Genomic DNA, 12,367 nt, shown 5'->3' with positions numbered 1-12,367 from the left:
TATATATATATATGTTGTTTCCTGCTCATTGATTTTTTTCTTAAATCAGTTTTATATAAAAATGTGTCTTTAGGCATGGATGTGGACATTTTTAGCACTCCACCACTGTGTAAGGAATCTCCCACTAATTCCAGTCAGACATCCCAGCATCAGTGAAAACCATGGAAAACTTCGGTCTTAACACAAACACAGGAAAACATACAGAAACATAACCTTAGACTCTTCCCACTGAGTTTCAAGATGGGGAATGAAAGCATAATTTTATGATGTAACCTCTGGGTTTGTGTGAATTTGTACAGTTCTAATGTTATTTATCACATCTATTCAGTTACCCGGATAATCAATACATAGATTATAATTAGTGTTAGCTCTGCAGTGCTTTTTGTGCATATTAAAGCCCTTTGCCATTCATTTCTGAAGAAAATAATGTTAACTATCTAACAGTTGAACATAAGCTAGCGGCAAATACTTTGACTATCTGCTCAGGCAACCAGTCTGCAGTTAGCTGCTAAACATGTTTACTGCTCATAATTTGCCAAATCTAAATATACAGCAGTGTTTTTTAGTGATGGATGAGGCTTGTTTTAGTGTTAGAGCTTTAAGAGTTTTTACCAGCTGAAAAATATGTCCAAACTACAAATTAGTCTTGCAAGCAAAAGACTAAATTTCTTTAAAAAAAGAAAAAAAAGAGGAAATAAATCAAAATGTACATAGTGATGAGGCTTGTTGTCAGTTTCTACTTTTTAAGAGCCAAGATTAAACATACTTTTAATTAGCCTAGATTTAATTAGCCTGACTATCTTTTATTGGTTGGATGTAATATTCAGATCTTAAATGTGCTTAATTAATTTGCATATTGTGCTACTCTTTGTGAATTAAGTTAATGAAATAAACTTTTCAATGATATTCTGATTTGTTGAATGTTTGGAATGCATAAAAATATCCACGACAGCCCGGTTAAAGCTTGAGAGCAAACTGTGTTTTCTACTGTATTAGACCAATAAACACTGGAGTGTTATTTACTTGAACCCATGTATTACGCAATAGAGAAGTTGGGTTATGAAGATAAGTAACAATAAAGATTTCCTAGACAAACTAACGTTTAATTAATTATGGCAGATCCAATCTCTCAACCCTGGAATGCGCTGCCATGAACTTCCCAGTCTCTGAAGACACATGGGAGAGCAGGGAGGTGTGATGATTAGCCGGAGGAGGGAGGCCCAGGCCTTATCATCAACTCTCACACTAAAAGTATTGTGAAGGCTAGTTAGAATGTTTTTAAAAATGGTTCCTTCATTTCCTTTCAGACATCCTCCTCTCAGCCCCTCCTCCACCAGCTCTCACTGGGGACAACCCTTCATCCTCCCCCTCGCTGGCTAGCAGATGCAGTAACAGCATTTTGTGAACTCATCTTTACTGGAAAAGCTAGGTAACATGATTTTCTCTGGAGAGAGTGCAGTCCATAGTCTAAAATAATGATAGTAAGTGTAGGCACCAGAATTGACCAGTTAGTAAGTTTATGTTAACCTTGGTAACACTCCTGTTTCCCTGCTCCTTTTTTAACCTGAACTCACACATGAATCTAAAACAGCAACCAACCAAACGCGGCATGTCTCCGTCTGCATTTGCACTACATCTAGCTATTTATTATCTCCCAACTTTGCCCATCTGTCACAGCTTTTTGCACTGAGGTGTAACTGCCACTGTTACTACCATCCCTGTGTTTAAATTTAGGGCCAGGCTGTTGCAGGAAATGGCTGCAAACGCAAACATTGTTGTCACACTTGATTAAACTGCTCCAGCTGAGAGTGGGAACAGGGTGACAGGACTTTTTCACTTATAAATTATAGCATTTGAAGATGAGTTTTGCTTCCTCCCTAGGGGAGACAAGGGAGGAGCCCTAATAGATGGATGGGGAGAATAAAGGGTGCAGCTGCTGTAAGTGTCCTTTGGGAGCTCTTTCCCTCCCTGCGTACGCACTGTGCTGTGAACTCATGAAGGAGGAGGAAAGCCTCAGCCCTAAAGTTTGGGATTATGATTTGACCTCCACCCAGACTGCAGAGACAACACCTTGGATGTCATCATTAGCCACACCCTCATTCCATTACTCATCCAGATGTCCAAAGAGGATCCCCCAAATCTTCCAACCACATTTTTTTTGTTTATGTTCCTTTAACAGAAAGCGGTTGACTTAAGATCATTTTAGAAAACACGATACAGAATAAAAACACTGAGACTAAGGCTGCAGATGCCCTTTAAACATTTGTAAACTGTTACAACCACAAACTTCAGTGGACTTTTGGATTTATGAAAAGCATAATGTGGGTCTGCTTTTACTGTTCAGCTTTTCCCACTTAAGGGGGTTTCTTTTGTAACAATGTTTTTCTTCTTGCTAGATTTCTTGTGTGCACAGCCAATGATTCTCCTTCCTGAAGAGTGGATCTCTTCAGCTTTTCTACCGTTTCACTGGATATTGTGTCTATTTCTCCAATCAATGTACTACTTTTTTATCTCATTCTTAATTAACATACAATTTTCTCTCAACTTCACAAAATTGAGAGAAATACAAAGAACTAAATATATCATTTTGTTGCCAATTATCTTTATCCAACCAAGTTTTTTCTCCTATTTATGAACAAACTTTTTTGTTGTAAGAAAAAATATTAATGTAAATTAAGTAATGTGTAGGGACAATGCTGAGGTCCTTGAACATGAGAACTATTTTTGTTTGGGGAGGTAAAAGTTGACTTTTCCTCTCTGTCCACACCCTTTGTGTTTTCCAACAAAACATACGATAGTTTTTCAGGAAAGAAAAAATGGAAAAGAATGGACGACAGTGTAGGAATGATATCCGTGCACATCCAGAGAGGAAGTGACCCCTTTGAACTGCAGAGGGAAACATACCGGGAACTACACATGCACATCATCCGTCACCAGAACTACTGCAAACTCCTGGAGCAAAAAACATGACCACTGTGTTCTATCCTGTCATCAGAATGGAGTAAAGGAGCTGCAGGCTGGTGAAAAAGTTACAAAAGTTGTCCCCCCAAAAGATACTTTTGCTCTATTCTCTCTCTTCTTACTACATTTCTGTAGTAGAAACTGGGGCACAACAACCGAAAACACTGCCTCATGATTGATATCGACCTCTGAGAAATGTCTGTTTTTATTCAGTCTCGAGTTTACTCATTAAAATAGTTTGAGCCGGGCAGTGAAACTCTAAACCTGTTTCCAAAACAGACTGTTCATTTTCAGAGTGGATTAGAAGCTGGAAGCAGCAGCAGCTGCTCCAAGAAGCTGCTAACTGCTCTCCTGTCTGTGTCCGAGCCGACACCAGCAGATGTTGGTGGACTCATTCCAGCCGCCGATCTCTGCAGGGGAAAGAGGTTACGCAAAGACATTAGAACCTCTGGCCCTACACGCCCAGGCCCAAGTGGAAGAACTAAACTTCATAATAAACATTTGATAAACTTTCTGTGCTTGTCATGGAATCACACGGTATTAAGTATTCACACGTGTAACATAAGGGAAAGAGTCGTCCAAACTCAAGACTTCCTGGAGTAATAAAAGGCCAGACCTTGTTTTTAATTAAGATGTATAAAGTGTGCCTTTAATAGCATGCAATTTGGCCCACGGTGATTACCAGGAGCAATTATTCGAGTCGTCAAATGGCTCCAGCGAAGGCTCGTTAGGCGCTTTTGTTTCCGTGGATAAACAGTAAAACCCTCTGCAGGTACAGCACAGCCTGGTTCTGCAGGACAGAGTTTGTGCATTCCCTTCAATTTCCATCTTTATTTTCCTTTCAAACAGCTGAAGCTGTGTGAGAGAAAAATGTAGCAGTCCCAGTTTAAGCTGACCGGCAGTGTGCAGCACCATACTGGAGAGGAACTGGGTTATTCTGTGCTTCAGAGAAAAAAAAAAAGAAAAACCTTTTTTAGGTACTTCATTAAAAGGCCTAAGACCAGTTTTTAACACTCGGTTTGTTTGTTTTTGTGCATGGACTGGAATCTGGGATTTAATAAATTTGAGCAAATTTCATACATGAGGAATAAGCCTTTTTGACTCTTTATATTGACATTTAAATTTAGAGAGAAGCTCTAGCAGTTTCCTGGCTGGGACATGTGACCATCTCTTCTTGTGCAGACAACTTAGTCCCTGGCTAGCCCTCAAGTGACTTAATAAAAAGTGACAAGCAACAAATCTAGCAACTTGTTTATGTTATCTAAGACTTTTGGAGACTCTTAGCATGAAAGCACCTATTGTTCTTAGTCTTCTCAATAAACAGTGGGTGCTGCCGGGTCCCCTCCCCATCTCAAGGCACTCACAGTTGACCCAGTCTTCATGCTCCAGTCTGTCTCAGCTGCAACTATAGTCACAGCCTCCAGCTATCTGAATCTAGTTAACATGTAGGAGCAACAAAGAGGCCGACAAACAGAAAGTCTGACAATATAAAGGAAAGGACTCATTACTGTCTGGAGAGTCAAGTGTAATCCTAATTAAAGACTCTATTTGTTGTTAGTTTACCACATTTTTAGATCTACCACGTTTTCACACTCTGCATTGTTATTGATTGTATTAACTTTAGTGAAGTATGAGAGTGTTTTAACTGATTCAGTTCAGAATCTGTGATAAAAATTCCTTGTAGAAACAATATGAAGGAGACCGAATCGGTTTTGAAGCCATATAATTTTAATGTTAGCACAGGTTGTCCAACTCTTGACTACAGCAGAGACTTCATGATCAAAATTGGTGTGGCTCATATACCTACAATTTTGGGTGCTGAAAACAGAATTTGCAGTTTTTTTCTGCCTACTTTATGCCAGTCACAGCCAACAGCTGTAAAACAGCAGCAGGGTGCCAGGGGAACAAGAAACAATACGTTCTCCAGAACGCCAGTAATTGGGAAAGGAAGATCTGAACTTTGGCATGGCTTCTGCTTTTCATTAAGTTTTTTTTTAAGTAAACACTGTTCCTATTTCCCTCAAGGCAACCCCCTTTCCAGAAAAAATACTTATCAGTGGAGGTGGTTGTTTTGTTTTCTGTTGAAATGTTTTCTTAGGAACAGTCGGTGATAAAGGAAAATACATTAAAAATGGCACTGACACATTAAATGTACTAATGAACGAACAGAAGATTCGACAATAGCAGCTGCTTTGCAACATTTGGACCATTTTTAATCTTGATGCAGAAGTTTCTGAAGTAACGAGAAGTTTGACAAAACCCAGACTCTAAGGTTAATTACTTAGCAAGCTCACGCAGGATTTTAGCCACAATTTCTGGCCCAGATGGACACACACCCTGCCTGACATAAGACCACTATCTGCCAAAAGCTTATATAAAGACCCACGCCCTCTAGCTGATGACGTAATTCAAACTCTAACATCACATCTTGGGACTTAAAGAATGCTGGTCAACAGCCTGGGGCCATGAGAAAGAGAGTGGCAATATTCTGCCTGTGTTTTCATTGGCAGAGCAAAGTTTCTAACCAAGATGCAAAAGTTTCAACTGTCGGAGGAGAGTTGATGTTGTCTAAGTAAATGCTTCGACCTTACTTTAACATCTCTTATTAGTTAAGCTGGTGCGACTCAAAAGGTTATCTGTTGATCTCCTGGGGATTTTTGCACACCAGAATCTTCCAAACAAGAGTGCAAATCTTTGTTTTAGTGTGGCCCTTCTGAAACAGCAATTGTCACAGCTTCTTCTGCTCTGCCCAGAGGCCCTGACTCTAGCAACAGGAGGAGCCATTGTGGATGACATGGTGAAATAAGCGAGACAAGATGTTTTTCTCCCTGGCTGGAGCAGATGTAAAGCTTGGGTTTTCCCCTGAAAGAGAGACACACAACTTTTAACGTACTCTGAGAACTTTTGAATGACATCATCCAACTCTGCAAAGCATGGCCAGTTCAGTGCTGCATATTTGCACGCCTGCATAACTACTGACTGGCAGCCATGGGAAGTGGGAATATAAACCAAATCTGTTTGCTGGAGAGTCGGGATGATCGAGTTGCTTGCGTATCGCAAAAATCTCTCAACCACCTACTCTTGTTTGATTCAGATTTGTGTTAAGAAACTGTAGCTCTCTGCTGCTCTCCAGATGCAAATAAACAAAAAAAGACAAAACTACTTCATCCATGGATCATTCTTCTCACTATAGTGCTTCAGATAGATGTATCCTGTATGTTTTCAGGTAAACCAGTCCATTGAACCTCTTGTCCTCCTGGAAGGCAAAACCTTTGGCCTGGTCTCAAGTCCTTTGTTGTCCAGCTGTCCCCCCCCCTACATTTACCTGAGTGTAGCTCTGTCCGCCTTTCTGCCAACTCACACAAGCTTCTACAGCCATGCTTAAGGAACATAATCCCAAACTATAATGTTGTATTGAGGGTAATGAGCAGTGTTAGTTTTCTGCCACTCAAACTGTACCATTTTAGTCTAAGACCAAAACTTAATCTTCCACATGTTTGCCTTGTTCTCTACAACCAGGAAAATTAAAAATAGCTAAACAACACCTCTGACCTTGTCAAACAAAAAAATTGGCCTGAGGGATCTGTCTTTAAAAGGTTACGACCTTATCCTTTAAGCTGCGCAAGTCGGGAGCTGCAGCAGCTCCCGACCAGACACGTTCCAGCACATCCATTGGCTTCCATTATGGGCTAATGGTTTCCTTTACCCTGCAGCTGGTCAGAGTACAACTGACCAGCTGCACCATGCAGGACATCCTCCTCTAGGCATGAGGTGACCCTGCTATTTGACCTTTGTTTACACCATTTTAAGAAGATAATGAACAATACCCCTAGCGGGCATGAACTTTGCCTAGCAAAGGACTTTTTCCATTCCTAAACCAGATTATGAACGACAATAATTACTGGTGCTAAATTTGTTGAAGCATGGACTGATTGGTTATTTCTCCCCAAACTTGAACAAGACACAAAATCTGCATTGAACAGAATTAATAAAGAGGGTTTTTCATCGGGATCAAAAGAAGCTAATCAAGCATGAGAGATCAAAACAGTTCATGTCTTTGAACGTCTGTTGACGTCACTGGCCAAGCATCTGACCAACATTTTGTAGCATTGGAACCACACTAGTAATGACAAAACTGTCATATGTTATTAAAAGTATCTGGATTGCTTTTTGTGATTTGTATGGTGCCATTAAGGCAGTTCAAATTGTGTTAATCTGCTACACAGACAGCCACATTAGTAAAATAACACTGACATAAACTTCTATACCTCTTTGTAGATTTGTGTTGTTTCAAAATGGTAAAAGTCCACATTAGTGTTGGGTCCTCTCAGAATAGCTGTTAGCTTAATGCTTCCAGGTCAAACAGCATTTGGTGAAGCGGCTGTGAAATTTCAGGGATTCAGGCTATTTCAAGATAACAGAAGTCTGATTAGGTCCTGAACTCTCTCTGACGCTGGTGACTGTTGACATAAGAAAAGGAGATAGGGAGTGGTCCACAACCAGTGATTTTCCTGTGTCAACACTGTGCTGAGAACAGAGCATCTAAAACATTTCCGGTCAGCATGACTGTCTGATAAAAAGGTAAAGCGAGGTAAAAGTTAAAAAAATACCACAATTTAGGCAAATGCTATTTTGTAAAAAAAATTTCAATGCCTTATATTAGGAACCAGAAATGTTCTCAGTGTTTTTGTCATGTTAACTGTGCAGCAATGCCTCTTACAAACATTTCATAGATGATCAGCCGTCTCTTCAAAACAAACATGATTAGGGATTAGAGGTTTGTAAAATAGTCTTTGCATAAACAGCTCTGATCTTTTTGAGATTACATTAGTTTATGCATTTGGGATTAACAATGTTATCTACTGGAGGTAAAAACTTGAGCCACACATTTCACATTGTGCCTGTTTTGCAGTCACGTTTGGGGATTTTCCTTTTGGCTCTGCGGATTATTTTTTGCTCTATTGCTTTTCCAGATTAAGCTGACAAATAGAGACCAAGCTCTATGCCGTGCAGTGAACTTGGCGCCAAGTTTGTTATGAGTGAGATTGGGCAGCAAAAAAAAAACAAAAAAAAAAACACTTGACTTGACTGGGAGTACCCAACGTAATTTAATTCTCATGTAAATCTAATTACCATCTGTTTCTCTGCTGCTGCGGCATAGGGTTTGTGGTATGTCCTTTTATTGCACAAGTCATGAACATGTTCCACCATCTCATGATCGTTTCCCTGTTAAAGTAAACGATTCGCTCTTTCCATCAATCTGCAATATTCCTCCTGGTTCTCCCAAGGTCAGTCCAAATATTTAAATGCATCTGGGGCCTGACAGCTCTGCAGAAGTCGTTACAATTGGCTGGAGTAAAACCAGCACCGCCTTACAACTACTCCTTCCAACCCATGCATCACCCTGCAATTAGCATCATGCCTTGAACTGATTTGGAGCATACTGCCAGTGAGTATGCAAAAACATGAAAGCGCGCACATTTACTACGTACATGGTAGATTATGAAAAAGCACATGTAGAGGATAGATTTATATCCTCATTTCCAATTAATTCCAAAAAATATATGAAATCACATATATTTTTGACAAAATGAAAAGACAATAAATTGTCTATTTGGTGGACATGTGGTTTTAATATGGCTTTATCCATTTTTCACAAATTCAAAGACGTTGTAGCTCCACCCAGATGCTCGACAGGATGTAGAGCATAAGGATTTTCAACTGAAACTTTCCGTCTCCGAGCAGATCCTTTGTGTCTGCAGCCACCACACCACTAAGAATACGTCTACATGTTCATGTGCAAGCCTACTTTATGGAAACCCCTCATGCTCAATTAGGCATGGGATTTCTACTAACGTATAAATACAATTTTTTTTTTTCCTAAAAATCTGGAGACAAAACCAAATAATAAAAAAAAATCTTGAAATTCTACAAAAGAATAATAAAAAAAACCTTTGTGGAAACTACTAAAGGTGTGAATGAAACAGTGAAAAAGACATGCTATAATAAAAAACAGACTACTCACTGCTAAACAATAGAGCGCAAAGGAGCAGAACTCCAGTCATGCTTCTGCAGAGCCCATTCATTCTCCACATGGATGCGGCCATCCTCTGTTCGAATTCGACACGTCTGGCGGGACTTTGTGTCTGAAGGGAAAAAAAGCTGTGGGAAGTGAGGGCGAGCCGGTGGGCTGGGGTAGCTTCTCTTGTGAGGTCTGAGAGAGCGGGACAGGAGAGAAGGATAAAGCCTGGCTTGTGTTCTGTCTCTCTTTATACGAGCCCGCTCCTTCAGCCTCCCTTGCTCTGCTCTTTCCACACCCCTTTTCTAACTGCCTCATGCTAACCCATTTCCCCCAAAGCAACGGCCCCTGCTTCCTCTCTACTCTCAGTGTGTGTGTGTGCGTGTGTGCGTGTGGTGTGTGTGTGTGCGTGCGTGTGTGTGTGTGTGTGTAGGGATGTAGAGCAGGCAGCAAAGTGTGACGAGATGTTTCTGGGAAGAAGGCTGGGTGTTGTTTCAACTCAGCTCTGTTGGTACTGGGTCATGTTTCTTAAACAGAGGTACAAGTTTGATTGGTGGTACTCAGGTTCTTTGTGGTGGTACTCAGAAGAATTGTTGCAAAAAAACAATTTTCCTCCTTACAGATTTGTTCTGTTTTTGCTTTTCTGTCACACATGTTTCTGATTGTCATACAATTTGTAAAACAAGACAAAGATTACCTGATCAAATACAAATTTCAATGTGTTAAAAGTCATCCAAAAATAAATCCCTGTGCCAAATATGAAAAGAATTGGTTATGCGTTATTGACTGTTAAAATTGTATTATTTTTCTGAAATCATTGTTGGTTTTACAACAAATGCAAGGAAACACACAAAAAGCTCAACTTCTGTCTCATTGGTACACAGAATATTTCCTAGAAAAGTCATCAACCGTGGTTCTTACAATGGTTCCCTACAAATCCCTTTTATGTCAAGTCTTTGTATCTTATGGTTGAATCATGAACACTGATCTCAACTGAGGTAGGTGAGGCCTGCGGCTTTTATCCATGTTGTTTTGGGTTCTTTTAAGACCCTCTAAATAATTCTCCAATGCTCTCTTGGAATACTTTTGGTTGGCTAGCCACTCCTAGAAAGATTCACAGCTGCTTGACATTTTCCCCAGTTGTAGATAATGACTCTCGCTCTGATTCTTTGTAATCCCAAACATTAAAATTTATTTTGAAGCCCTTTCCAGACTGATAGATGTAAATGACTTTGTCATCTTTTCTCATGTGTTCTTGAATTTGTTTATATTGGTGCATGATGTGCTGCTTCTTAAGATCTTTATGCAAATTGTATGTTGTTAGAACTACATGAAAGCCTCTGAAAGCCATTTCTTCATTCCGTACATCAGGAAGTCTTCAGGACTGGATGTGGCTTTAGTGACTTAAAATAAAACTTAATTTGGTCCAGATTGGAGAACCAAGCTTTGGGACTTGCACAAAAAGTTAATCCATTTATTTATCCTTTATATTTATAATGTATGATTTTTTTAAAATCATTTCATTAGGGGTAAGACCTATCTGGTTGCACTGTAGTCTGCTTGGTATCCATCATTGGTAGATATGGCTGATAGCAGGTTACTGCAAGAGAAAAGAGTCTTAAAAATCAAATCAGAAATTTCCAATTGGCTTTGAACTTCAAGATTTATTTTAATATGTTTTTTTTTTTTTTGCCAGGACCTATGCGTGTTCTCATCTTACACACAGAAAACAAAAACCCCACTGAAAAATATGAATGAAAACCCATAAATGTATTTGTGAGAGTTTCATTGGCTTTGTTTAGCAAAACCGATGTAAAAAGTGCAGAATCAGGTTGCTTAGAGGGCATTGCAAGTTTGAAATAGGGCCAAAATTCAGACAAGAGTGTTAGAATAAAGTTTTAATGATGAAGATGACAAAGCTTACAGGTTGGGTATGAGCAAAACAAAAACACCAGAGAATCCCTGTAGAGAGGAGATCTGATCAATGGGAACCAGATAAGTCTAATCAGGGGAATGTTGGGTAGCTGTCAGCAGAGGGCAAACATGGAGACTTGGGGAATGAGACTTATTAACCCAGATGATACACAGTTGAACTGGAAACATACATAGTGCAAATCAATAACAAGGTTTTTCTCTACAGTTGTTGAAATCATGTGCGGTAGCAATATGCTTACTAACAGATCTTGAAGTAGAAATGGAAAGTCATTAAGTGGGATACAAACTGAAAGAGGAACAAATAATCAGCTTATCACTGCAGCTGTGTGTGTTGCAGTCATGTCAGTTTTAGATGGTGACAAACTTCCAACTTCGTCACTTGGAAGACTTCATGACAACTGTGTTTGTTTTCCAACTTGGCACTTCAAGTTGGACTTTTAAAGAACGAATGAAGCACAAATAAACCACACCCTTTAAATATGCCGCACAAATAAAAAATAATGTGTTTTTTGCTTTTCTGCTAAAATAATACCAAGGGTTTTGGTGGCTTTCCACATGAAGTTTAAGAAGCACTGATTTTGTGATTTGCAAGCATTAGACTTTTGGAAGTGCATAACAAAGTAAGAAGACAGAAGATATGAAAAACTAAAATTCCAATAAAGCAAACTAAAAGAACATAAAAAAGAAAGAAAAAGGAAAAGATAAAACCCAAAGTGGTTGAAACAAGGAACATATAAACATAAGGAGTGTATACAGGAAGACACCCAGAGCAGTTTTTATTCCACACCTGCAATGTTCGTTTTCCAGTCTTCCGGCTGACATCTACAACAATGGAACACATGTATTCTGTTTAAATTTCTCTTGGAGATTCACCTGGACACCGGGGCCCGCTCTCCCTCTCTTCAGCATGTTACAGCTGAGCCAGTAAAAGCACATGGCATCTCTCAAAATGCCTGGACGCACGTTTTGTTTGTCTCTGGACAGACAAAAAGCAGCCAGCAGTGAGTCATTACTAAGCCCCAGAAGGACACACACAGACACACACACATACACATACACACACACGCACACACACACACACATACTGTAGCACATGTGCTTCATTGAACAATCACACGAGTTGTTAGGAGGAAAACACCAAGTCTGTGACCTGAAGTGTTTCAGAGTTAACAGTGCATGTTCACAGACTGAAAACTCAGAGATCAAAAACCTGCTCAAATATTTTTTGTAGAATAACTTAACCAACTCAATGGCTAAGTTCTTCTACAAAAGAACTTAGCCAACACAAAAAAATGATATCAACTATTAAGTAAATCAGTTTTTATAATTTTAGTTATTGGAAATGTAATTGCAAATGGCCTCACTTTCAGACTATGATTAGTCTTCTGACACATGCAACATTGACACACACACACACGCACACACACACTCACATATATATATATATATATA

The 12,367-nt window shown here is 39.5% G+C and overlaps 1 protein-coding gene across 1 annotated transcript in view; it reads right to left on the bottom strand.

The window, feature by feature from the left end:
• cd34 (CD34 molecule) overlaps positions 1–9,306 on the bottom strand; it is a 22,264-nt gene extending 12,958 nt beyond the window's left edge. The window contains exon 1 of the mRNA XM_007553639.2: positions 8,987–9,306. Within this exon, the coding sequence (XP_007553701.1) occupies positions 8,987–9,068 (82 nt within the window). The 5' untranslated portion in view covers positions 9,069–9,306. The remainder of the gene's footprint in view (positions 1–8,986) is intronic.
• Positions 9,307–12,367: the final 3,061 nt, after the last annotated feature.

This window comes from Poecilia formosa, unplaced genomic scaffold, assembly GCF_000485575.1.
Source record: "Poecilia formosa unplaced genomic scaffold, Poecilia_formosa-5.1.2 Scaffold57, whole genome shotgun sequence".
NCBI classification, from domain to species: Eukaryota; Metazoa; Chordata; class Actinopteri; order Cyprinodontiformes; family Poeciliidae; genus Poecilia; species Poecilia formosa.
Note: the sequence above shows the minus strand (reverse complement) of the source record. Positions and strands in the feature narration are given on the sequence as shown.